We start from the raw sequence: 24,315 nt of genomic DNA, 5'->3' as shown, positions 1-24,315 counted from the left end.
AAGAGCTGGTACTTCCAAATTCCTACCTTGGCTTGTGCATATCATGATGTGTGTGAAGCATGGGGTTTCGGGTTGCATTCATTGGCGGGACATGCTTTCTGTGCGATTGGTTGTGTGAGCATTTGCATGACCCGATTGGTAAAAGAGCCAACTTGGGTACCCTAGGTGAGTGATTATGGGAAGTAGGACACGACCCATAGTGTGAACGGTTATGGAAGTGGGATACGACCCACAGTGGATTAATGATAAAGTAGCCTATATTGGGCTGCTAACAAGTTGGTATGTTGGACTTGGGCCCAAGTGTGTATTTTATGTGAGCCCCAAGACGGAAATCTGGCAGTACCAGCTCTTCTGGCCAGTTTAATGCTTATTGCAACAACAGATGATTGGCGCCCATATATCCAGGTATCAACTGCCACGACCCACGATCGACAGTCAGTGGCTTTGTACCCCATACCCTTAAGACACACATACAAACAACACTAAACTTTTATACTTTATACTTATCATTTGTAACCTCTTTTCATGACCCTTCATTCACTTGGCAACATAAACATCAATATACCCTTCTCGGTCTCACTTCATCCCGTACATAGGAAACCATCTCAATATACATGTTACCACACATTACACTTTTTCCAGTAAGACTCTTCACATAACCCAATTAAACCATACTCCAATCTTCTAAGAACCTAACCCAACAGGTTCGACATCATTCCCAAGGGAAGCAAAGCAATTCGAAACTCCGTGACAGATGCAATGGAAGACATCAAGTCATCACTGCTTAACTCATCCCATTACATATAAACCCATTATTAAAATACAAGTCATTGGGTGGTTACCACGCGGATTATCATTATTAATGCGTGGAACCGAGTCATGGTGAGGGAGGGAATAAAATACGAGAAACCACGGAGACTCTTGCAGGAAATTAAGAACATGTGGAGAGAGTTAGGAGCTTGCCTACAAATAGCTAATCCTAACTTCTCTCGCACTCCCACTATGAAATAATATAGTAAGGTAAATAATGAGTTATCGAGCCCCAATAAATTAATTTCAACCGTATAAAATTAATATCTCCATGTATATAATACCCTAATAATTTATTAACTTACCTGGCCACTTAAAACGAGGATTAAGCAAGATTTTTCCTAACTTTTCCTTCAATTTTCTCCCCTTACCGAGCCCCCTCCTTCTATCACCATTCTGTCTCCTTTTGCTACTTCGAAAATGCTCGAAATGGGCTTAAAAGAGGTGTGAAAAAGGGTGGCTGGGGGAGAGCCACGTGGTGGTCGCTGGGGAGCACCACCGCCTCCCTGAAACGACGTCATTTCGGGGAGGATTTTGCTGAAAAATCAGCAAATCTCTCCAAGCCTCGCGCACACGCTCGCGGGTTTGATCCCACGTCCAACCCCTAGTCCCCCTCGCTCGCGTCACACACCGCCTTTAACATATATGCGACCCCCATTAATTTTAAAGTGAAGCTGCGACCATTTTTGCAATTTGCATTTCAGCACCCACGATTTCCATTAATTACACACACGCCCCCTTAATAATTTCCCTTACACCCGAACTTCCATTTCCACTTATTTTGCTTACACCCCAAATTTCCAAATTAATTTCCCAACTTAATTTATTTTATTCTTTGATTATTTCTGTAGATACTCCCAAATAAAATAATTATTTATCCTAATCGCCCATTTCCTTAAAACCATATAAATTATTATTTCCTCATAAATTCTCAAATATTCAATAGTTATTATTTGTCTTCAAAATTTTTGGGATATTACAGCTCTCCCCTCCTTAATAGAATTTCATCCTCGAAATTCACATCAGAACACTTGAGTACTGGGAATATCTGCCTCTTATAGGTACTTAACTTCCTCACAACAACCCTCAAACGTCACATAAATTTCCATCACCTACTAAAACTAGGAACTTTGGAAATCGGGCTCAGTTAGGATAGTCGATAGACTAAAGGATACAGGCGACCGTTCGCGACTGGCAGACTGTTCCTTACTGTCACTCAACAACCCACTGTGCTTTCTTACCCTTGCTTTCCCTTCTACCCTCAATTTCGCTCTAGGATCATTGACGGGGGTTTTGGAGCTCTCTTAAATTCTAATTCATTGAAATAACGCTGCACCAATACCCCATCACATATCATTTGAAAGCTGACTTAGCAACATCCATCATTCATACACAAACTCACATTTCATTCCTCATACATAATTTACATATGTTTACCATTCACTAACCACATATATTACACATACTTTCCTTTACTTAGTCCCTATTTTACAATATTGCCCTACTATCTAAGGCACCGCCTTCCTACGTAGTGCTCCTTTCATCCCCTTTGGCCCAGGACGTAGCTTCGTTCTCAAGGTCGACAAGGTCTTCGTTGTCCCCTACACTAGAGCAGGTTGATTCCGCGCCCAAATCCTCAAACTTCAATGCTGCCAATACAGATGGTAGGTTCTTAGGGAACCTCCCGATTCTGGTCGGGTCCTCCTGGAACCTCTAGTTAGGCTCCTAAAACTTAGCTTGCCGCTTTAAAGCCCGAATGAACTTTTCATACTAGAATAGGAGATTCAAATCTTCCAAAAGCTTTTCTACTACATGTCTCCAAAAGTCATTCATAAATTTCTTGATGAACGAGACCTGTTTTTGAGAGAGGCCCTATAATTGCTCATACACAGTAGATCTGAATACTTGGTTAACTCGGCACAGATAACTGATCACCATTTCATCTTGGTATTGGGCACCTCTTATACGAGTGAGCAGGTCATGCTCCTAGCAGTGCCACAACAAATCTAGAGCTCCCAAGCCAACATCTGGCACTCTACAGCTCGACTCACCAGGTTTCATGCTAATCTTGAATTTTCACATCAAGCCATCCAACAAACCATTAGGAAAAAGAATCAACTCTTCCAAGCTCAAGGGTCCCTATACTACTTAGCCACGACTAGCGCCCAACAATTAGACATCCCTAGTCATTACCTGACACCTATGCGTGCAGAGTTACTGTGACGCCTTGTTCCCACTTATGGGTGCCACTCGTGAACAATCATCCAAACTGCTCACATGCCCGGCCATACGTGAAGGGTGGACTATGTTTCAACACGAAACACTCTAGGTGGGAACTAGGCTTCGTCCTTCCCTTCCATAAACCCTAGGATCCACTAGTGGATTTGGGCTTTAACCATACCACACTTGGCTTGATTAATTTCCATTAAGATTGTCCCAATCGCCATTTTTATTTATTTTAATTCTCTTATTCTTTCCAAGAATTCCACCGGGCTCCATAAGAATCACCATTTTAATCAACCCATTGATTTTTACCAATTTTCAAGGAAAAACTCAAATTTTCCATTTTTCAAAAATTCGACATTTATCTCAAAAGAAATGCCCAAAAAATCCCTTTATTTTGAAAATCTCTCCAGGGCCCAAAATCAATTAGGAAATGCCCCTAAACCCCCTTAATTTCCATTTTTTTTTAAAAAAAAAAAATTGGCTGACGGCCTACTGGCGTGCCCGGGGCCCGTACGCCAGCCGCTCGACCATGCCTATTCGCACCCGGCCGCTCGCGCACCCTGCCTGCTGCACGCTTATCGCTCCCCTGCACGCTTGCTACACGCCCGCCGCCCGCGACTTGCTACTTCACTTAAAAACTTTTTCTTGGCCTTTTTAGCCCAAAATTTCTAGATTTCACACACATCACCCATACCTCAAAAATACCCACTTTTTTACATAAAAAGATTACACAACAAAATAATACTCCTTACACCACTCTTGGGCTTATTACAACATAAATTACCTAAACATGATAGGCTTCCAAAAGCCAAACCAAATATGAGATTTACACCAATGCTTTGGCTTCCACATGCCCTAAGCCAATATCTCATTTTCAAAATAAAATCATACATGACCATTACAATACAAGCTTAGGCTTCACCAAGCCACAACTAACAACACAAAATAAAACATCACAAGGCTTCCAACCTTAAGCTTGCAACCATCCCAATCTCTTGCCATAAGAATAACCTTACAAGGGGACGATAAAACCTCATGAGCCATAAAGCTCAGTAAGGGGTGCAATGAACATAAGTATGAACAAAAACATAATATGTGATGCCAATGCATGTATGCAACATGGTTAGGGCTTCCACATCCTTACAACCACCTTGGTTTGAGGCTTTAATCTACCCTACCCCCACACAACCTCATGGCCATAGGTCTTTAAACATAAACAAAACATGCCAATGCACACATTTAAAAGTTTAAGCACATACTTTACCACCTGCAAGCCACCATCCCAAGGGGCTATCCCTTACCTTAGCATTCTTTGAAGCTTTTAAACCCTCTTAACTTCATTCAATCCCTTCTACCTAAGAGATCCTTGCACACAAATAAACCCATATTTCAAGAGAAGAAAAAGAAAGAAAAATCTAGCCTTCATAGCTAAGATACAAAATAAATATTACATTTTCTTCTTTCATTTCCTTCTTCTTTTCTTCTCCATTCTTTCCTTTCTTCCTCTATGTAACACCCCCTTCTCCTAGAACTGCCCGAGAAGAGGTGCTATGGGAAAACCAAATAAAACTAACTGATAAACTGAAATTTGATACCGTAAATGAATATCTCAATCAATTAAATAAAACTCTGAGTCAACATAAATTGAAAAATCATAAACTCTGTCTAAGGGCAATCCCTCAACTGAAATATAAAATGACCCTAACTGATAAGATACTATGAACTGACAATCTCCTCTTTTGTCTTGAGCAGCTCCACGTATATACACTACTAACCACAGTTGCTAGGCCCCACATCTGGTACTCCTCCACTAGGACTTGGAATGGTGAAGAGTACAAGGTGAGCTACAAAGCTCAACAAGTAATAAGCTGGAAAGAATAATTGAAGCTGAATCAAGAAATATCGATATTGAAAAGAAATATTAACTGAACTGATATTGAGGAAAATAATATCCACTTAACGATGCATGAATAAAATATCAATGCACGTAATCTGTAAACTAAAATCCAGGTAATGCAACTTTGGCCATAGGCTTATATAATCTGTAAAACATACCTGCCTGGTCTGAATCCTGCATACATAAAAACTGTAAGCACCTACTGTGGGCAAAGCCCTTAGCCCCCTGGTCGACATCAGGCGAGCAACTCATAACTGAGATATAACTAAAATTGATACTAGTGGGATCCCCGCGGACAAGCCGCCTGGCGCACATAATGCAATGCTAGCACACGATATGTAGTGTTCCATATAAAGTCATGCTCAATGCTCATACAGATATGTATGCACATAATCTCATAAAACAATGCTGAACATGTCATAATAATTTCTAAACATGGTATATGATCTTTATCAACTATATTGAGATACAAAGATTCTGTAATTTCTGAGTATGGACATGGTACATTGGATTTTATCATATCTTGGCATAAAAATTCAATATTTGAAGAATTGAATATTTATATTAAATTTAAGACTTGCATTAAGAATGTACTGGAAGTCATGCAGATGTCTAAAGAGAGTCATTTGAATGCAAGGAAGGTCATTCGATTATAAGGCACAACACTGGAGATGTATTTGAATGGAATATGGGTCATTCAGATGCCATATGATACTATTCGGATGACAGCTGAAGCATAAGGGAGAAATTTCAATGAAGTAGCAACCCATTCGAATGATAGATGATATATAACAAAGGCTAGTCATTCGAATGGAAGAAACTCATTCGAATGATAGATGATATATAACAAAGGCTATTTGGATCTTTCAAGGACTCATTCGAATGACTCACAAATTCATTCAAATGAATTTGGCAATTTCCAACATTTGAACGGGCATAATGCAACTCATTCGAATGCAACAGTACCCCATTTGAATGATTGAATGGAATACACATGGGTCATTCGAATGATAGAGAGACTCATTCGAATGCTTAACTATACAAAACAACAGCTTACTCAGATCTTCAAGGACTCATTCGAATAACAAGAAAACTTATTCGAATGTCATACTCAAAACTTTAAAAACACATACGAATAATACGATAACACTAAGGACTCATTCGGATGCCTCAAAACTCATTCGAATGACACAAGACTCATTTGAATGTCTGAAATCACATACGAAATAAGGCTTATGACAACAGAGACTATATCTTGCATCAAAACTTAACATTACTACACCATTCTGAAATAAATCTTGGGAGAACAATCCCAATTTATATAGAATAACATCAAGATGGATTAATCAATCGTTTCTGAAAGAAATTGTTGTAAGAATTATGCATAGCTTATCATAACTCATTGGATATTGATATACCGCATGAATATATATATACATATGCATGAACTTACTGTTTGATTAAACTGGGAACTAAAACAATGAGTCTTGGTATTCTGAGATCACTGAAAACATGGATCTTGAATTAAAGGATTACAAGAAAGCTACTTGCTCATGACTTTATTGAATATGTGTATATATATATAAATATGAAAACATATCTGGTAACTGATACTGATAACACTTGAATACCAGAACGAAAATTTGGGATAACTGAGAACGAATGCTAACATGCTCCTGTAAGAAAGGATTACAAAGAGAAGAACTTGCCTTATGATGGATCGGATCAAACGATTCGCTAAACCACTTTGCCTATGCCAACACTGATGCTGTTCTTGGCTCTCTGTTCTTCTTAGAAATCTCCTCTAGTTGCATGAGAAGATTATAACTAATAGATTGAATATATATAAGCATAACAAGCCCTAGAAATCATCTCTCAATCTCCTACTACGATTTGGAGACTTTTAACTTCATCTCCCGCATGGACTCCCAATCACGAAAAATGTTAATTAGATAATTAAATTCTAATCACAAATTGCTAAATGACCTTCATTAAAAAGAATTAAATGCTATTTAAATGTTATTCCCTCAATTAAAAAAAATATTCTAAATTACCACATTAAAATAATTAATTGGCAAAACCTCTTAAACACTAATTAAATAGGGAATTAAATAATTTCTAGACCCCCTAATGGGTCTTTACAATTTCTCCCCTCCTTAAAAGAATTTGGTCCTCCAAATTCGTACCTGGTTACTCGAACAATGAGGGGTAAAGACGCCTCATTTCTTCTTTTAATTCCCACGTTGCCTCTTCTGACGAGTGTCGTTGCTATTACACTTTCACAAGATGAATTGATCGGTTTCTCAAAGTCTTTTCCTTCCACTCTAAAATATTGGTAGGCATCTCTTCATAAGACACGTCTTCTTTAACTTCAAGATTCTGATAATTAATTACATACTGAGGATCTGGCATATACTTTCTCAACATCGAAACATGAAACACGTTATGAACATGGGACAACTGAGGTGGCAAAGCTAACTCATATGCCAAAGTCCCTATCCTTCCCAAAATCTCAAATGGACCAATGTAATGGGGACTAAGCTTCCCTATTGCACCAAATGTTTGCACACCTTCAATAGGTATGACTCTCAACCAAACATGGTCGCTTACCTCAAAATCGAGGTCTGGTCGTCGCTTGTCTGCATAACTTTTATGTCTGTCTTGGGTTGTCTTCATTCTTGCTTTGATAACTCGAATCTTTTATGTCGTCTGATCAACAATTTCAGGACATAATAAAGCCTTATCTCCAATCTCTTCCCAACATATCGGTGATCGACACAGTCACCCATATAAAGCCTCATATGGTGACATTCCAATACTTGAATGAAAACTATTGTTATAGGCAAATTCTACGAAAGGTAGATGCTCATCCCAACTACCTTGAAAATCTAGAACACAAGCTCTCAACATGTCCTTGAGAGTCCTGATAGTCCTTTCTGACTGACCATCTGTCTGCGGATGAAATGCCGTGCTGAACTTCAATTGAGATCCTAATGCATCATATTGCAAAGCTCACCAAAAGTGAGAAGTAAAATGAGAATCTCGATCTAATACAATGCTGGATGGAACACCGTGTAATTTCAAGATCTCCTCTATATAAATTCTTGCAAATCTATTTAATGGATAAGTCTTCTTAATAGGTAGAAAATGGGTTGATTTAGTCAAATGGTCAACAATCACCCATATAGCATCATAGCCTCTAGTAGTCCTGGGTAAACCCATCACAAAATCCATGGCAACATTATCCCATTTTCACTCCAGAATAGGTAATGGAAGTAATAAACCTGCAGGTTTCTGATGTTCCACTTTAACTTGCTGGCATACTGAACACTGTGCCACATATTTCGCTACATTTTTTTTCATACCACTCCACCAATACTGTCGCTTTAGGTCATGGTACATTTTCGCAACACCTGGATGAATAGTGTAACGACTCTTGTGTGCTTCATTCAAAATCTCCTACTTGAGATTTCTATCATCGGGTATACACATATGTCCCTGAAATAAGAGTATACCATCACTCCGTAGAGTATATCCCAAAGGAGAAAATTTCTCAATATCTACCAAAATCTACGCCCACTTCTCATCTTTTGATTGTTGTGTCTTGAGTAAATCAAATAACTCGAGTTGTATTCTTATGTAGGCACAGCTCACCACTGATCTATCTTCTGGGGCTAAAATAGATAAGGCACTCAATTTCTCTAATAACCTCTATTCTTGAACCATCATCGTAGCCATAGAAGCTCCTCGCCGACTCAAAGCATCGGCTACCATATTAGCCTTTCCTGAATGGTATAGAATCTCATAGTCAAAGTCTTTAAATAGCTCGACCCAACTCCTTTGCCTCATGTTCAATTCTTTCTAGACAAAAGATAATGTAGGCTCTTATGATCTGTATAAATTTCAACTTTCTCACCATATAAATAGTGTCGCCATATCTTCAATGCAAATACTATTGCTTCCAATTCCAAATCATGAGTAGGGTAGTTCACTTCGTGTTTCTTCAATTGTCTTGAAGCATAAGCATTAACTCGGCCCTCTTGCATTAATACGCATCCTAATCCTAAATGGGAGGCATCACTATAAATGGAATATTTCTCTCCACTTCTTGGAATTGCTAAAACTGGTGCGGTAGTCAACTTCAGCTTTAATTCTTTGAAAACACGTTCACACGTGTCAATCCATACAAACTTCTCTCCTTTTCTTGTCAGCTTGGTCATAGGGGAAGATAAACGATCAAACCCCTTAATGAATTACCTATAATAGCCTGCAAGACCTAGAAAACTAAGTATCTCTATCACTATTGTAGGTCTCGGCCAATCCATAACGACTTTAGTCTTGTTTGGATCTACTGAAATACCATCTCTAGACACCACATGACCTAGAAATCCAATCTGAGTGAGCTAGAACTCACACTTGCTGAACTTGGCGTATAGTTGCTCTTCTCTAAGCCTCTGTAATACTAGAGTAAGATGCTCTGTATGCTCCTCCACATTAGGTGAGTAAACTAGAATCTCGTCGATGAAGACAAAAATAAATCGGTCTAGGTACTCATGCAGAACTCGATTCATTAAATCCATGAAAACAGCTGGGGTATTCGTTAACCCAAATAGCATCACCACGAACTTGTAGTGTCCATAGTGAGTCCTGAAAGCGGTTTTCTATATATCATCATCTCTAACTCATACCGGATGGTAACCTGATCTTAAGTCTATCTTTGACAATACCTTAGCTCCTCACAACTAATCTAACAAGTCATCCACTCGCGGTAAGGGATATTTATTCTTCACTGTCACCTGGTTCAATTAGCGATAATCAATACATAGCCTCAAAGATCCATCTTTCTTCCTCACGAACAATACTAGTGCACCCTAAGGGGATGAATTGGGTTGAATAAAACCCTTCTCTATTAATTCTTATAACTGGGCCTTCAACTGTTTTAATTCATTGGGTGTCATATGATTTGGCGCCTTAGAAATAGGTTGTGTACTAGGTAATAACTCAATAGTAAATTCCGCCCCTCTCCGGGGAGGTAATCTTGGTAACTTATCAAGGAACACATCTGGGAAATCTCGTACGACTGGCACCTCAGGTAACTTCCTTTTGCTTCCCACGTCAATAGTCACAAAAGCTAGGTAAGCTTCACATTACGTATCAGCTTCTCGACTTTCATCACTGAGATCATAGGAATCGTAGACATAGGCTTTGTAACACCCCCTTCTCCTAGAACTGCCCGAGAAAAGGTGTTACGGGAAATAAAAAATAAAACTAACTGATAAACAGAAACCTAATACCATGACTGAACATCTCAATCCACTAAAATAAAACTCTGAGCCAACATAAATTGAAAAGAATCATAAACTCTATCTAAGGGACAATCCCTCAACTGAAATATAAAATAGATCTAAACTGAGAAAACACTATAAAACTCAACAGACTCCCAGACATCTTTTATCTTGAGCGGCTCCACGTACATAAACTATAAACCACTACTGCTAGGCCCCACTTCTGGTGCTCCCCTACTAGGACCTGGAGGGGTGAAGAGTACGAGGTGAGCTACAAAGCTCAGCAAGTAAGCTGGAAAGAATAACTGAAGCTGAATCGAAGATTATCGATACTAATAAATACTTATTGAACTTGTACTGAGTATAATCATTGTCTGTTTGCATTCATAAAAGAAATGTAATGCACATAAACTGTAAACTAAATGCAGGTATGCAACTTTGGCTCATAGAATCACGTAATCTGATAATACATACATGTCTGATCTGTATCCTACATACATAAAAACTATAAGCATATACTGTGGGCAATATGCCCTTAGCCCCTAGTAGCCCCCAGGTGGGCAACTCATAAACTGAGCTGAAACTGAAACTGATGGGATCCCCACAAACAAGTTGCCTGGTGGGCATAATGCAATGCAATGCTCACATAAATGTTGGCACACGATATGTAGTCCTCCATATAAAGTCATGCTCAATGTTCATACCAAAATGTATGCACACAATCTCAAAAAAATGCTGATAATGTTATAATAATATAATGCTGAACATGATATGATCTTTATCTATATATTGGAATACAAAGATTCTATGAATTATGATTTATGATATGGGCATGATTAACTTGTTATATTCTGGCAGTCAAATTCAATATTTGGAGATATTGAATATTTTTATTTGAATAAAACTTGAATTAAGCTGTATTAGAAGTTCAATTGGATTTCTGGAAAGGCCATCCGGATATCAGGAAGGATATCCGGATATGATGAAAGATATTTGGATATGAAGAAGGCTCATCCGGATACACTAGCGTTCAATCAGAAACTATTAGGATATACTGGGATGTATTCAGATATGAAGTAGGACATCCGGATATGATTCAAGTCATCCAGATATCTCACTGATGCATTCGAATGCTACTGGAGACTATTTGAATATGAAATTCAACTTTTGAGGGAGGCATCCGGATGTATGAACAAACCATCCGAATATCATACTCGAAGAACCTTTGACACATCTGGATACGATACAAGGTATCTAGATATCATTCACAAAAAGCCTTAAACTCATCCGGATACAACACGAAGTATTCGGACATCACTCACAACAACTAGACACAACCGGATACGACTCAAGGCATCCAGATACTACTCATAATCACTGTTGGACACATCCGGATAAGAAAACAAAGCATCCAGATATTACTGGGCTATCCGGATATGAACAAGAGCTATCTGGATATTACTCACAATAGGCATTGGACTCAATCGGATGTGATATAAACCATCCAGATATATTGCTAAAGCCATCCGGATATGCCCAAGGGTAATCCAGATGTCACTCATAGAAAACTTTATGACACATCCGAATAGCCTCTAGCCCATCCAGATGTCACTCACAAACTCTAAAAAATCCATCCGGATATCAAGAACACATCCGGATGTCTGCAACTATTTTTGACGAACATGAACGAATACAGAGGCCTTGATCTTGAACAAATCTCATTAAAACTACACCATTCTGAAAGAAATCTTGGGAAATTAAATGCCAATTGATATGAAACAACATTAAGGATGATTCACTAATATATTTGATTGAATCGCTATTAAATCATGCTTGAACTACCATGGAACTTACTATAAACGCATATAGATATATATATATGTATCTGTAAACTGAAACTCAACAAGAATACTTGTTTAATATGGAAACACTGATATAAACCTGTAAAGGAAGGATTTACAGGAAGGATACTTACCTGATAGAACTCTCTGATTGAACCCTGGAGATATCCTGAAGATTCTCGCAAGCCTCTGCTATCTCTTGGCCTCTCTATTCTTCACACAGCGTGAAGAAAAGCTAAGCTAATGGGCTATATATATAGACATAAAGCCCTAGATCACACTTCTTCTACAACTTGGATTCCTTCTCCAAATCTAACTAGGAGACTCTCAATCCAAATCCATCTCATACATGGATTCTCATTCTCCTTTAAATACATAATCTCACTTAATTAATAATAATACAAAAAATATTATTAATACTCTCAAATAATAATAAAACTCCAAAATTACCTTCTTGGAAAATAAATGCCATTTAAATGCTATTTAAATACTATTCTCTCAATTAAAAATCTAAATTGCCACCTTGGCAAATTCTTTTAACTCCAACATTAAAAAGAAATAAATGCTATTCTTTTCCTTCAAAATCTCTAAATTGCCACATTAAATAATTAATTGACAAAATCTCTTAATCAAATAGTTCAACAATTAATTAAATAATTCTTGAATAAATACTGGGCCCTCTAACGGGTCATTACAAGCTTGACTCCTCTATAAATAAGAACCGGTTGTTGAGGTAGTTCAAAGTCGATAATCTTCCTTCGATAATCAACTCTTGCATAATGACATGATAACTAATCCATGCCAAGGATCAGATCAAAATCCTTAACATCGAGAATCACCAAGTCTCCAAATAGCTTCTTATCGTGTACCTTGATCTCACAATTCTCAAACATTTCTCTTGCCACCCGTAGAAACAAGCAAGTGGTATGGAAAATAAATCCGGGAATGGGGAACATAACATATTGTGTGTAGTGCAATAAAAGAATGTGTAGAACCAGCATCAAATAATGCACGCAGATCATGACCATATAAAGATAGAATACCATGGATAGTATCATCGCTTTGCTCTGCATCCGCTGTGGTGAGAGCATAGACCCTACCCTGCACCTGTCTCTCCATGGGAGATGGATGCTCTGCCACTTGTTATGCTGGTATGGGTGCTCCTCTTAGCCCTCTAATTGCAAGTGGCCTTTGATTTGCCTGCTGACCTCTATTCTGAGGTGGTTGTGTACACCTGTTAGCTTTATGTCCCTTCTGATCGCATTTGAAACAAGTTACCTTAGGTGCTGGGAGCACTGCTTGATTTCTTGGGCAATTATTCTTCTTATGCCCTTCTTAACCACACTTGAAATAGACATTTTATCCCGCCATACATGGTCCTTTGTGCTTCTTTACACACTGATTACACTATGGTTTATTTTCTGTATTATTTCCTGGTCTGCTTGTCCACTTCCTCTTCTTATTGTTGGATGAACCCTGAAATGTATTTGCTCCCTTTTTGGCTGCTTGGGTCGCTCTCCACTCATTGCGATCTCGCTCGATAGTATATGCCCGTTGGACTACCGTAGTATAATCCTCGCTCAGAGCTCCTCCAAAAGCATAATGAATATCAGCACGTAATCCTCTTTGAAATTTGGTGGCCTTCTTTACTTTAGTGGACACAACTCTGGGGCATATCGAGATAAGGCTGTAAACTCTGCCTCATACTAGGCCACTATCTTGGTATCTTTCACTAACTTGATGAACTCATAAACCTTTTGCTCCTTGACCCATGTTGGATAATAAGCATCATTGAACACTTGCTGAAACTCAATCCACGTGGGTTCTCGATTCCCAAACCTTTGGCGGGCAGTCTCCCACCATCTCTCGGCATCACCTCTGAATAAAAATGTGCTAAGTCGCACCCATCGATCGTCTATACAACCAATAGATCGGAGATGCTTTTCTATTGATAGCATCCACTTTTCTGCCGTTGCTGTATCTGTGCCTCCATGGAATGTTAGTGGTTGGAAGGCCATAAAATCCTTTAATAACTGACTCCCAGTGTCTATCTCCACAGCTGGAGTTGTTGGGGCAGCTGGCGTATCACCTCCACTACCTCATGCTTCCTGTGATACTTACGAATGCCTCACCTGATTAGTAACTAGGGTATCAACCACCCTCATCAAACCTACGAGCATACCTCGCATCTTGGCCATCCCTTGCTGTAAGTCATTACCAGACTCCCCTGGTGAGCCAGGCATGGATATTGGAACTTCAACTGGGACAGAAGCAGCTTGACTGCGAGTATGGGGTCGTCCACGTCTATTACTCATCTTCCTACATCACCACTTAGAGTTAGAATATTATTAATTGGGCCAATTTATCTAACTGACAGACACAAGTCCTAACTCTACCCAACATCATATGTGCGTACTAGAGACTCCTCAAAACCCTACTCTGATACCAATACTGTAACACCTTTTTCTCCTAGAATTGCCCGAGAAGAGGTGCTACGGGGAAACAAAATAAAACTAACTAATAAATTGAAATCTGATGCCATAAATGAATATCTCAATCAACTAAATAAAACTCTGAGTCAATATAAACTGAAAAATCATAAACTCTGTCTAAGGGGCAATCCCTCAACTGAAATATAAAATGACCCTAACTGACAAGACATTATAAACTGACAATCTCCCAGACATCTTTTGTCTTGAGCAGCTCCACGTACACACACTACTAACCACTATTGCTAGGCCTCACATCTATTGCCTGGTCTGAATCCTACATACATAAAAACTGTAAGCACATACTATGGGCAAAGGCCCTAGCCCCCTGGTTGATATCAGGCGAGCAACTCATAACTGAGATATAACTGAAACTGATACTAGTGGGATCCCCGCGGACAAGCCGTCTGGCACGCATAATGCAATGCTCATATAAATGCTAACACAAAATATGTAGTGCTCCATATAAAGTCATGCTCAATGCTCATACAAATATGTATGCACATAATCTCATAAAATAATGCTGAACATGTCATAATAATTGCTAAACATGGTATATGATCTTCATCAACTATATTGAGATACAAAGATTTTGTAATTTCTGAGTATGGGCATGGTACATTGGATTTTATCATATCTCGGCATAAAAATTCAATATTTGAAGAATTGAATATTTATATTAAATTTAAGACTTGCTTTAATAATTTATTGGAAGTCATTCGGAAGTCTCAAGAGAGTCATTCGAATGCAAGGAAGGTCATTCGAATATAAGGCATAACACTGGATATGTATTCAAATGGAATATGAGTCATTCGGATGCCGTATGATACTATTTGGATCACAGCTGAAGCATAAGGGAGCAATTTGAATGAAGTAGCAACCCATTCGAATGAACTAAATGGACTACACTAAGGTCATTCGAATGACAGAAACTCATTCGAATGATAGATGATATATAAAAAAAGCTGGTCATTCGAATAGAAGAAACTCATTCGAATGATAGATGATATATAACAAAAGCTATTCGGATCTTTCAAGGACTCATTCAAATGACTCACAAATTCATTCGAATGAATTTGGCAATTTCCAACATTTGAAAGGGCAGAATGCAACTCATTCGAATGTCTGAAATCACATACAAAATAAGGCTTATGACAACAGGGACTATATCTTGCATCAACACTTAACATTACTACACCATTCCAAAATAAATCTTGGGAGAACAATCCTAATCGATATAGAATAACATCAAGATGGATTAATCAATCATTTCTGAAAGAAATCACTGTAAGAATTATGCATAGCTTATCATAATTCACTGGATATTGATATACCGCATGAATATATATATATACATATGCATGAACTTACTGTCTGATTAAACTGGGAACCAAAACATAGAGCCTTGGTATTCTGAGATCACTAAAAACATGGATCTTGAATTAAAGGATTACAAGAAAGCTACTTGCTCATGACTTTACTGAATATGTGTATATATATATATAAATATGCAAACGTATCTGCTAACTGATACTGATAACACTTGAATACCATAACAAAAATCTAGGATAACTGAGAACGAATGCTAACATGCTCTAGGAAGAAAGGATTACAAGGAGAAGAACTTTCCTTATGATGGATCGGATTGAACAATTCGCTAAACAACTTCGCCTATGCCAACACTGATGTTGTTCTTGGCTCTCTGTTCTTCTTAGAAATCTCCTCTAACGGCGTGAGAAGATTATAACTAATAGACTGAATATATATAAGCATCACAAGCCCTATAAATCATCTCTCAATCTCCTACTACGATTTGGAGACTCTTAACTTCATCTCCCGCATGGACTCCCAATCACGAAAAACATTAATTAGATAATTAAATTCTAATCGCAAATTGCTAAATGACCTTCATGTCCCAGCATTTAATTTCCACAATTTAAAAAGAATTAAATATTATTCCCTCAATTAAAAAAAAATTCTATATTACCACATTAAAATAATTAATTGGTAAAATCTCTTAAACACTAATTAAATAGGGAATTAAATAAGTTCTAAATAATTTCTAGACCCCCTAATGGGTCGTTACACTCTAAGGACTTGGCCAAAAAGCTTAGCCCTCTTCTCCACCTCCCTTTATGTAGCCAAAATTCCCCTTTTTTTCCACTTATTTTATTTCCATGGCAAGAATAAATCCTAGTGCTAGGATTTTACTTAAGTTGGAAGAATGCATCCTAGCCTTCTATAACAAGCACAATCCATATGCTTTGGAGGCTTTAATCTCATCCATTAGATTTTTACTAACTTTTCAACAGAAGATCTCAACCTTCCAAAGAAAGCACAATCCATGTGCTTTTAAAAGATTTAATCTCAACCCTCCATTTCTTTAATACTTGGCAATCCATGCCATTTCTTCTCTTTAAATCCCCACCCTTAGATTCATTCTCTTTTCAAGAATACATCTCACCCATTAGATCTCTTGAATTTCCCATTTCTTTCCCATTTAAATTAATGAGACTATTTTCCAGCATTAATGCATGACTAATTTAATTTATTTTTGGATTTTTCTTTAATCCAATACCATCATGCCTCTCATTAAATGCTTGAAAGACTAATTAACATTTCTTTTGCATTTATTTAAGTCTCGCCATTTATCCTGGACCACATAATGCCATGTGTCACTCTAAGACACCAACTTGGCTTCCAAGCTTCCATCTCAACAATCCATGTGGCATTACCACATTAATTCACCAATTTAGGGAAAATTATTTATTTTCTCAAATAATTGAATATTTATTATTTTTCCTATTTTCCATAATTAAATTCCTTTATGGAATTTCACTCCAAAATTACCCAAAATACCTTTTATTGGACTTCACTATCCAAATTACCAAAATACCCCTTTCCTAGGGCACCCTTATTCTCAAGAATCCATAACCTTCTTAAAGGCATTTTTGAATGTTTCTCACTTCCTTTCTCATTCTCTTAACACCAGTAACATCGAGTGTTATATTCCACCCCCTTAAAAGAATTTCGCCCTCAAAATTCACTTTACCGTACTCTCCTACCCAAGACAATCACATTCTCGGGCTACATGCCAAATTTCTATGCTCGAGAATCTCATAGCCTAACAATTTCTCACCTTTACCTCGGTTATACCCATCTCAATGCTTCGCTTAGGCTTTTGGTCCTCCGACTCTCGAGGACATTCATCAACCGAATACCACTTTGGCCTCCAGCTAAACTGCACCACTGGTCACTAGTCATGCTTATTGTAATGATGTCCATCTCTTGATAGATTTCCTTTACCTTGAAGCATCGTTTTATAGTTCACTTCCCATTTTCCCATCTATCGAAATAAACACACGCTAACACTGCATCACTAATCACACATGGAAACGTTTCCCCACTGCCAATCACACATGGCCACGATTTTATGCTGGTCCCACCAGCAACGTCTTAGCATTGATCATCTGCCATAATGTCACTTCTAATGCCCACAAGACACTCTAACTCCCATTCCATCATGGCATGCCACCATTAATCACATGAATGAATAGCTTGAGTCGATCCTCATGGCAACTTCTCATTACCGATCAACTAACCATGCTAGCACTAAATGGGAAGCAACCATTTGGCTCATCCAGCCAAATTCGACCATTTCATACATGGTCTACTACCTGGACCAGCCGACCTTCATTTGCCGCTATGATTAAGCATAATCAACATACTCAACACCATGCCAGACTATTTTACATTTCAACCATACTTGCAGTACTCGAGTCCACCTCGAGTCTGGTGATGCACGTACCCTCACATTTTCACCTCGAGCTTAACCATGCTCGGGCCACAACCTTCTCCCCAACCAGGAGTTCTTCATATATGCACACAGAGATACTTAGGCCTTTCTTACTGGCCGATACTACTCGCTAGTAGGGGTCTTTTACCCATACCACGAAACTCTTCACTAAGAAACCCCCCTTCAATTCTTTACCCATTTCAGCTTTCACAATCATGCTCCATGCTAGGCCTTACCTTGGCTATTAAACTCTACCCCGAGTCAGGGATCCTACCATTAGGCTTAAAGAAGTGGAACCATTAATCGACTCTCATCATCACCCACGGTGCGTGGCACAACTGATCGACTTATTACCATCTGCACAATCACTTATTGCACCGCACCTGTAGGATGACTCGTGCCTTTGGTACCCCACCATAACGAGCTAACATGGTTACACCCCCACCCTTGTAGCGGTCTTCTAGCCAAATTCACTCGCCCAGCTTCAATTTCATTGGGACCTTTCAAATTCCACCATTTCTCGACAAAGCCTCATATTCTGGAGGCACGAAACTTTTTGGCCATCTTAAATCAGGTTCATTCTCAATTCGCAATAGACACCTGACATAAACCATGCATAATGGTTCCCCTTGTCCTCCTTGATAAGGACAATACCATGACAACAACGAATTTCCTTCCACGGTCATTACATCTCAATTCTCACAGGCACCAGCCTTCATGGCCAGTCATACGCGTCTTCCTTCTCTGCCCACAACAACACTTGGCTTCGAGGTCCTACCATACACAATGGTTACTTTTGACCTTCTTGACAACATCATTTCCCTAACAGCGACGATGACACCACCATGTCCTCTCAAAAACTCGTTGCTCCTTGAATCTCACTGGTCATCACAACAAGCGCAACCCCACTCTTGGGTTAGCATTTTCGCAAATAGCTTATTCCCTGAGGGACTCTGGCTTCTCCTGGGCTTTTTTATACCCTTTGCTTCAATCAACTCACATCACTCGGTGAGCGACCACATTGGCTTTAATGCCACCATCATCGGCTAGGACGACTTCATGCCATTGCTTAGCACCACATCCAGTCGCAACCACGACTCCAGAGCCACCTACGCTACTAACCGATTACTCTTATGACGCCTCACGACCATAGGCAGTTGCTACTGGCTGCTGTTGCTATCCCCAGTCGGCGCCTTCGGTTGCCACCGGCTACCCCCAGCCGGTCACCAATCGGCTCCGCTAGTTGCTTTCTTTCACACCCATTAACCCTTACTACAAGGTTAAATCTCATCAATTGCTCACACACCAAGGCATCCCCCAGCTGTATCACTCACAGCTATTAAGTGATTTCATCACCTAAACATTATTCTTGGGAACCATTCTTGTCCCATGAGCTCTTTCTTTGAGCTCTCGTCACCCATTGGAGACAGCTTAAATTCACCCTCAATTTTCATCTAACCAACCCAATTAGCTCTAGCCGGGTCGCCCGGCTCACCACCAACACGACCTTCCTCCAGGCACTACTCTTGTCATCATCAATTATCACTTCGATTTAAGCTCTACCCACAGGAAATCACCCCTGTGGAACTTACACTTCCACTCAATGCCGTAGGATTCACCTTCCTACTCAGGCACTTTCCATCACACTGGCTTTTCCCAGGTGATCCATCCTATTAAAGTTGTAGTACGTTAGGAAGTCCATCTAGTGTTGTTACCCCATGCTTAACCTTTCTTAGGAGAACATCTCAAGTTCTACCTAGGCCACATTTCAACACTACCATCTATAACCCTCGTTACGGAGTAACACTCCTTCAAGCAGCACACTTTTGCCCCGACCAACCATCTTTTATAACCTTGGATCTCTTTCTCAAAATCCTCCTGGTCTAACTACCAGGACCCGCTAAACCTTTAAATTAAAGGCATACACAGTAATCAACAAGGCTTTACATCACAGTCCTTGAGCCTCACGCTCCCATCATTTCCATCAGGTCCTACCACCTGGCAACTGATCCTGTTTCATCAACTGGAAACTCATCCAGTGCTACATGAGGATACTTCCTCATTTTCACATCGACACCATCAGAACTAACACTAGACTATGCAATTACGAGCCTTCATGGATTTTGAACCGTGCCTTAGCCACGTGTTCATCCTGCTACAACTCACATCACAGGATTTGAGAACCCTTTACTTGCACGCTTTAGCATTCCCATCTCATGGTTGGCTTCCCTCTCATAAGTCTTGTCATTCACGGAACTTATGTAACATTCTAGAGCCAATTATCGACTCCACCAATCAACCCATCTTCCCACATTACCACCAGGTCACACTAGGTCCATCATCTTAATTTACCCGATTAACTTCGATCAAATTTGACCACAATTGCGTTAGCATCCTTTAGCAAGGAGCATCACCACACATCTTGTTATCACACCACAAGATGCTATTGAGTGTATATTTTGATGATTGATGATTGGCATGTGTGCATTCATGTATATTTATATTTTATGTATTAACAAAGCATGAAGCCTTCATAAGGCTTACAAAGTTGTTCTCTAGTGATTTCATGACACAGGTTATATATGGAAACTTCTTATATTGACATAGAGATTTCATTATATATGGAAACAAATTTTTAGGGAGTTTTCTAGAAATTTGAGTATTTGAGCTATGTATGGAATGTTCTTCTCGGAATGGAAAGTCTAGAAGATATATATATATATATATATATGAAATCATTGTTCATATATGGGAAGTTCAAAAGATCTATATGGAAGTTTTTAAGGAGATTAGAGTAGTCCACTATATGGAGTTGCCATATATCTAACTTGGCGACATGGCATTGTTAATGTGGCATTTTGATGACATGGCAGCCACGTGGAGCACACTCACTAGGCTACATCATCTCCTTGGTCTAAATATGGTAAGAGAATCATGGAGTAAATTTAAAGGTTCCTAAAAGCTCCTCTACTCAGTTAAATATGGAAGAATTTTCTGAATTAAATTCAAATGGAGAAGTTAAAGATTCAGCATTATTGTTCAACATTAATGGAGGAAATTAAAGTTTAAAAATTAAACCTTGATAGATATTACTTTCCTTTATTGCTGATTCTCTCTCATTAAAAAGATATGGAGGCTCAAATCATGGAATCAAGTATCCTACTCATTATGGCTAATTGATATCTTCATTATGGGAGAATATTCTAAGGATATCTTGCATATATTCAGCTACACAAATTGATTCTCTACTTGTCAACATTTTTAGTATGGAAAGTTGATCAATAAAGGGCTTTTGAAGTTATAATTGATATATTCATTGTTGGACAAATTCGTTTCATTATTTGAGAATATTTGGCTGCATTTTTCACCTCATGGAGATTTAAATTCAAATTTCAAATAAGCTATTCTTGTTATGGAAGATAAGGGGTCAATTGCTCAATCAAAGATGTTTGAAGATCATCTAGAAGTCATAATTGATCATTTCTAATTTATGGACGATTTTGCAAGAATTATGAAGGATTGTGATGATATTTTAATCCTTAAAATTAGCCATGCATTACTGGAATTGATTTGCTCATTCAAAGCTTATTGGAGATCAACAAAAATCAAAGGTCTTGAAGATCAATCAAGTTAGCTGATTATGGAAGGTAAATCAAGAATTCAATATGAAGGGCTGAGATTGGCTTAAAGACTTGACACATGGAGGGCTGAGATTGATCAAGGAAAGTCTTCTCTAATGCTATATAAAAGGGTCTCTTGAAGTCTTTGGAACAACTTTTGGAAGTCCTATTATTTTCTACATTATTGGCCAAGATTTTCTTTCTCTCTTGTAACACCCCAAATTTCTTGAGCGTGTTATAATTTAGGATTTCAGGAATATAAAATTTTTTTTTCATATCACAATAGCTATCATACATCACACAATATCCCAAAAATCCAAATTTAAACCTTCTCAGCTTAACAAACCCAATAATCAAATAGCTATGACAGGCGTTAAAATCTCGAATGCGGAAGCTAGATCGAACCTGATATGGTTCACAACCATAATACTTTATTTATCATAAAATTGTTCAAGACGTTTACAAAATGAATTACATGAACATCATCTCTCGCAAGATATAACTGAACGTCTTAAACATATCCAAAATTACATAGATTCACGCATAAAAATATGCTAAACATGCTACAAGCAGTAATTTAAGCTAATTCTTCAGCTACCTCATTTCCCTTATAGCCGCTCGTCGAACCTGGAACGTTTGAATATTCCAGGGACATAGTTCAATTAGAAGATGAATCTTCTAGTGAGAAACTCCAAAAACAGTTTATATCGATGCATGATCAGGTATAAAATGTATGAGAAGACAACGAGAACTACTCTGAAGTGCCTCGTGAACACGTCAGCCTCCTCCAACGAGAGCTTTCTCAATGGCGCACGCATAGCGCCTCTCGGGAGGTTCCTAATCATGTCACTTCGGCCCAACTTCATAGAACTCATGCAAGCACCACATCTGTTGTGCCTTAGACTCACGGTCTTCCCCACGAGAGCTTTCTCGATGGCGCACGCACAGCGCCTCTCGGGGGATCTCCGACTTTTGCCCTTGGCCAACAATAAATAGGTACAACAGTATGGCCACACGAATTTTATAAATGCAACAGTTAAAAAGCCAACAACATATATTTTCAGGAAAATTCAGTTTATATATGCAACATAATTTCACGTAAGAGAACAATAAGAGTTCACGTATAATAACTTCAAGAAACACGTCTCATGCAATAGAAGTCTCTCATAAGAGAATAAAAATAGGATTTGGAGTATAGGAGTCTCACGGAGTCTCACCTTGTTGAGTTATCTCTTCGACGATATAATTTTACAGCAAACGGCCTAGGTTTCTGCAGAAAATATGTGTTTTGGTAAATCTAACCTCCAATATTTTTATATAGAGTTGAAGGGTATTAAATTAGGGGCGTAACTGGAAATTTTCATGTAAAAAGGACCCCTCACGCGCTCTCACGCTCCCCAAGAAGGCTGGACACGCGCCCCCACGCGCAGCCATTATCCGGCGCGTGTAATTCACGCGCAGGCACCAGATTCCGAACAGCAACGTGTCGGTTTGGTATTTCGGCCATATCTCCCTCGTTTTAACTCCGATTTGACCCCCGTTTGAACCTACGCGACCCTCTCTTCCCCCTCTACAAGATTATTAAAAAAAAGGGGACTTAACTCGCCTTTTTACTGACTGATTTTGGCAAATTCCGGCGAAGACCCGCAACTCCGACGAGGCTCGTTCTCCGCCGCTTCTTCGCCGCTTTCTTCCCGCCTTCTTGCCGAAACTCCTTCTCTCTCTCTAGAGAAAGCTCCTCCTCTTAGAGTGCTTCACTCCTCAAATTTGTTTGAAATGATTTGAGAGCAACTCAAGGTGCCTATTTATAGAATCCTTCAACCAATGGTGTTATGCCACTTGTCACAATCTTAGCCATGGACTCCAAAGACTCAAAGCCATAATTGAGTGGCTTTTGAAATCCAAAACTAGAATTAATCCATCTTTTGAAATCCAAGCTAAAACCCTAAACTTCTTTCAAATAACACTTTGGCCCATATTTCAAGTTTTCAACTTTAACATTTCACCACCTAAGCTCTTAATTTCATCATTCTTTCATTTGGATAATTTCTCTAATTAGAATTATACCCTCAAACATCAAATTTATCGAGATACTTAAAATCCCAAGATTATTAACTCAAAATTACTCAATATATACGATTTTTCGGAAGCCCCTTACCATCATTCGGTATTTTTAGGTTATAACTTAGCTTAACCGAAAACCATTTCTGATTTGATTTCTTTCAGCGTCATACATCTCGCCTCGAGACGCTCATAAAAAATATACCTTTAACCTTAGGTATCTAAGCTCTAGGGTACTCCCTACGACTGATTCGGTCACTCATTGCCAATTCAAACATATTTTCGGTATT

At 38.8% G+C, this 24,315-nt stretch overlaps 1 protein-coding gene across 1 annotated transcript in view; it reads right to left on the bottom strand.

Annotated features, from left to right (window-relative positions):
* Positions 1-14,374, bottom strand: part of LOC127811113 (exopolygalacturonase-like) — a 28,645-nt gene extending 14,271 nt beyond the window's left edge. The window contains exon 1 of the mRNA XM_052350824.1: positions 14,242-14,374. Within this exon, the coding sequence (XP_052206784.1) occupies positions 14,242-14,374 (133 nt within the window). The remainder of the gene's footprint in view (positions 1-14,241) is intronic.
* Between the last annotated feature and the right edge of the window lie 9,941 nt (positions 14,375-24,315).

Source organism: Diospyros lotus, chromosome 10, assembly GCF_014633365.1.
Source record: "Diospyros lotus cultivar Yz01 chromosome 10, ASM1463336v1, whole genome shotgun sequence".
Taxonomy (NCBI): domain Eukaryota; kingdom Viridiplantae; phylum Streptophyta; class Magnoliopsida; order Ericales; family Ebenaceae; genus Diospyros; species Diospyros lotus.
This window is presented reverse-complemented; position numbering and strand designations above follow the sequence as displayed.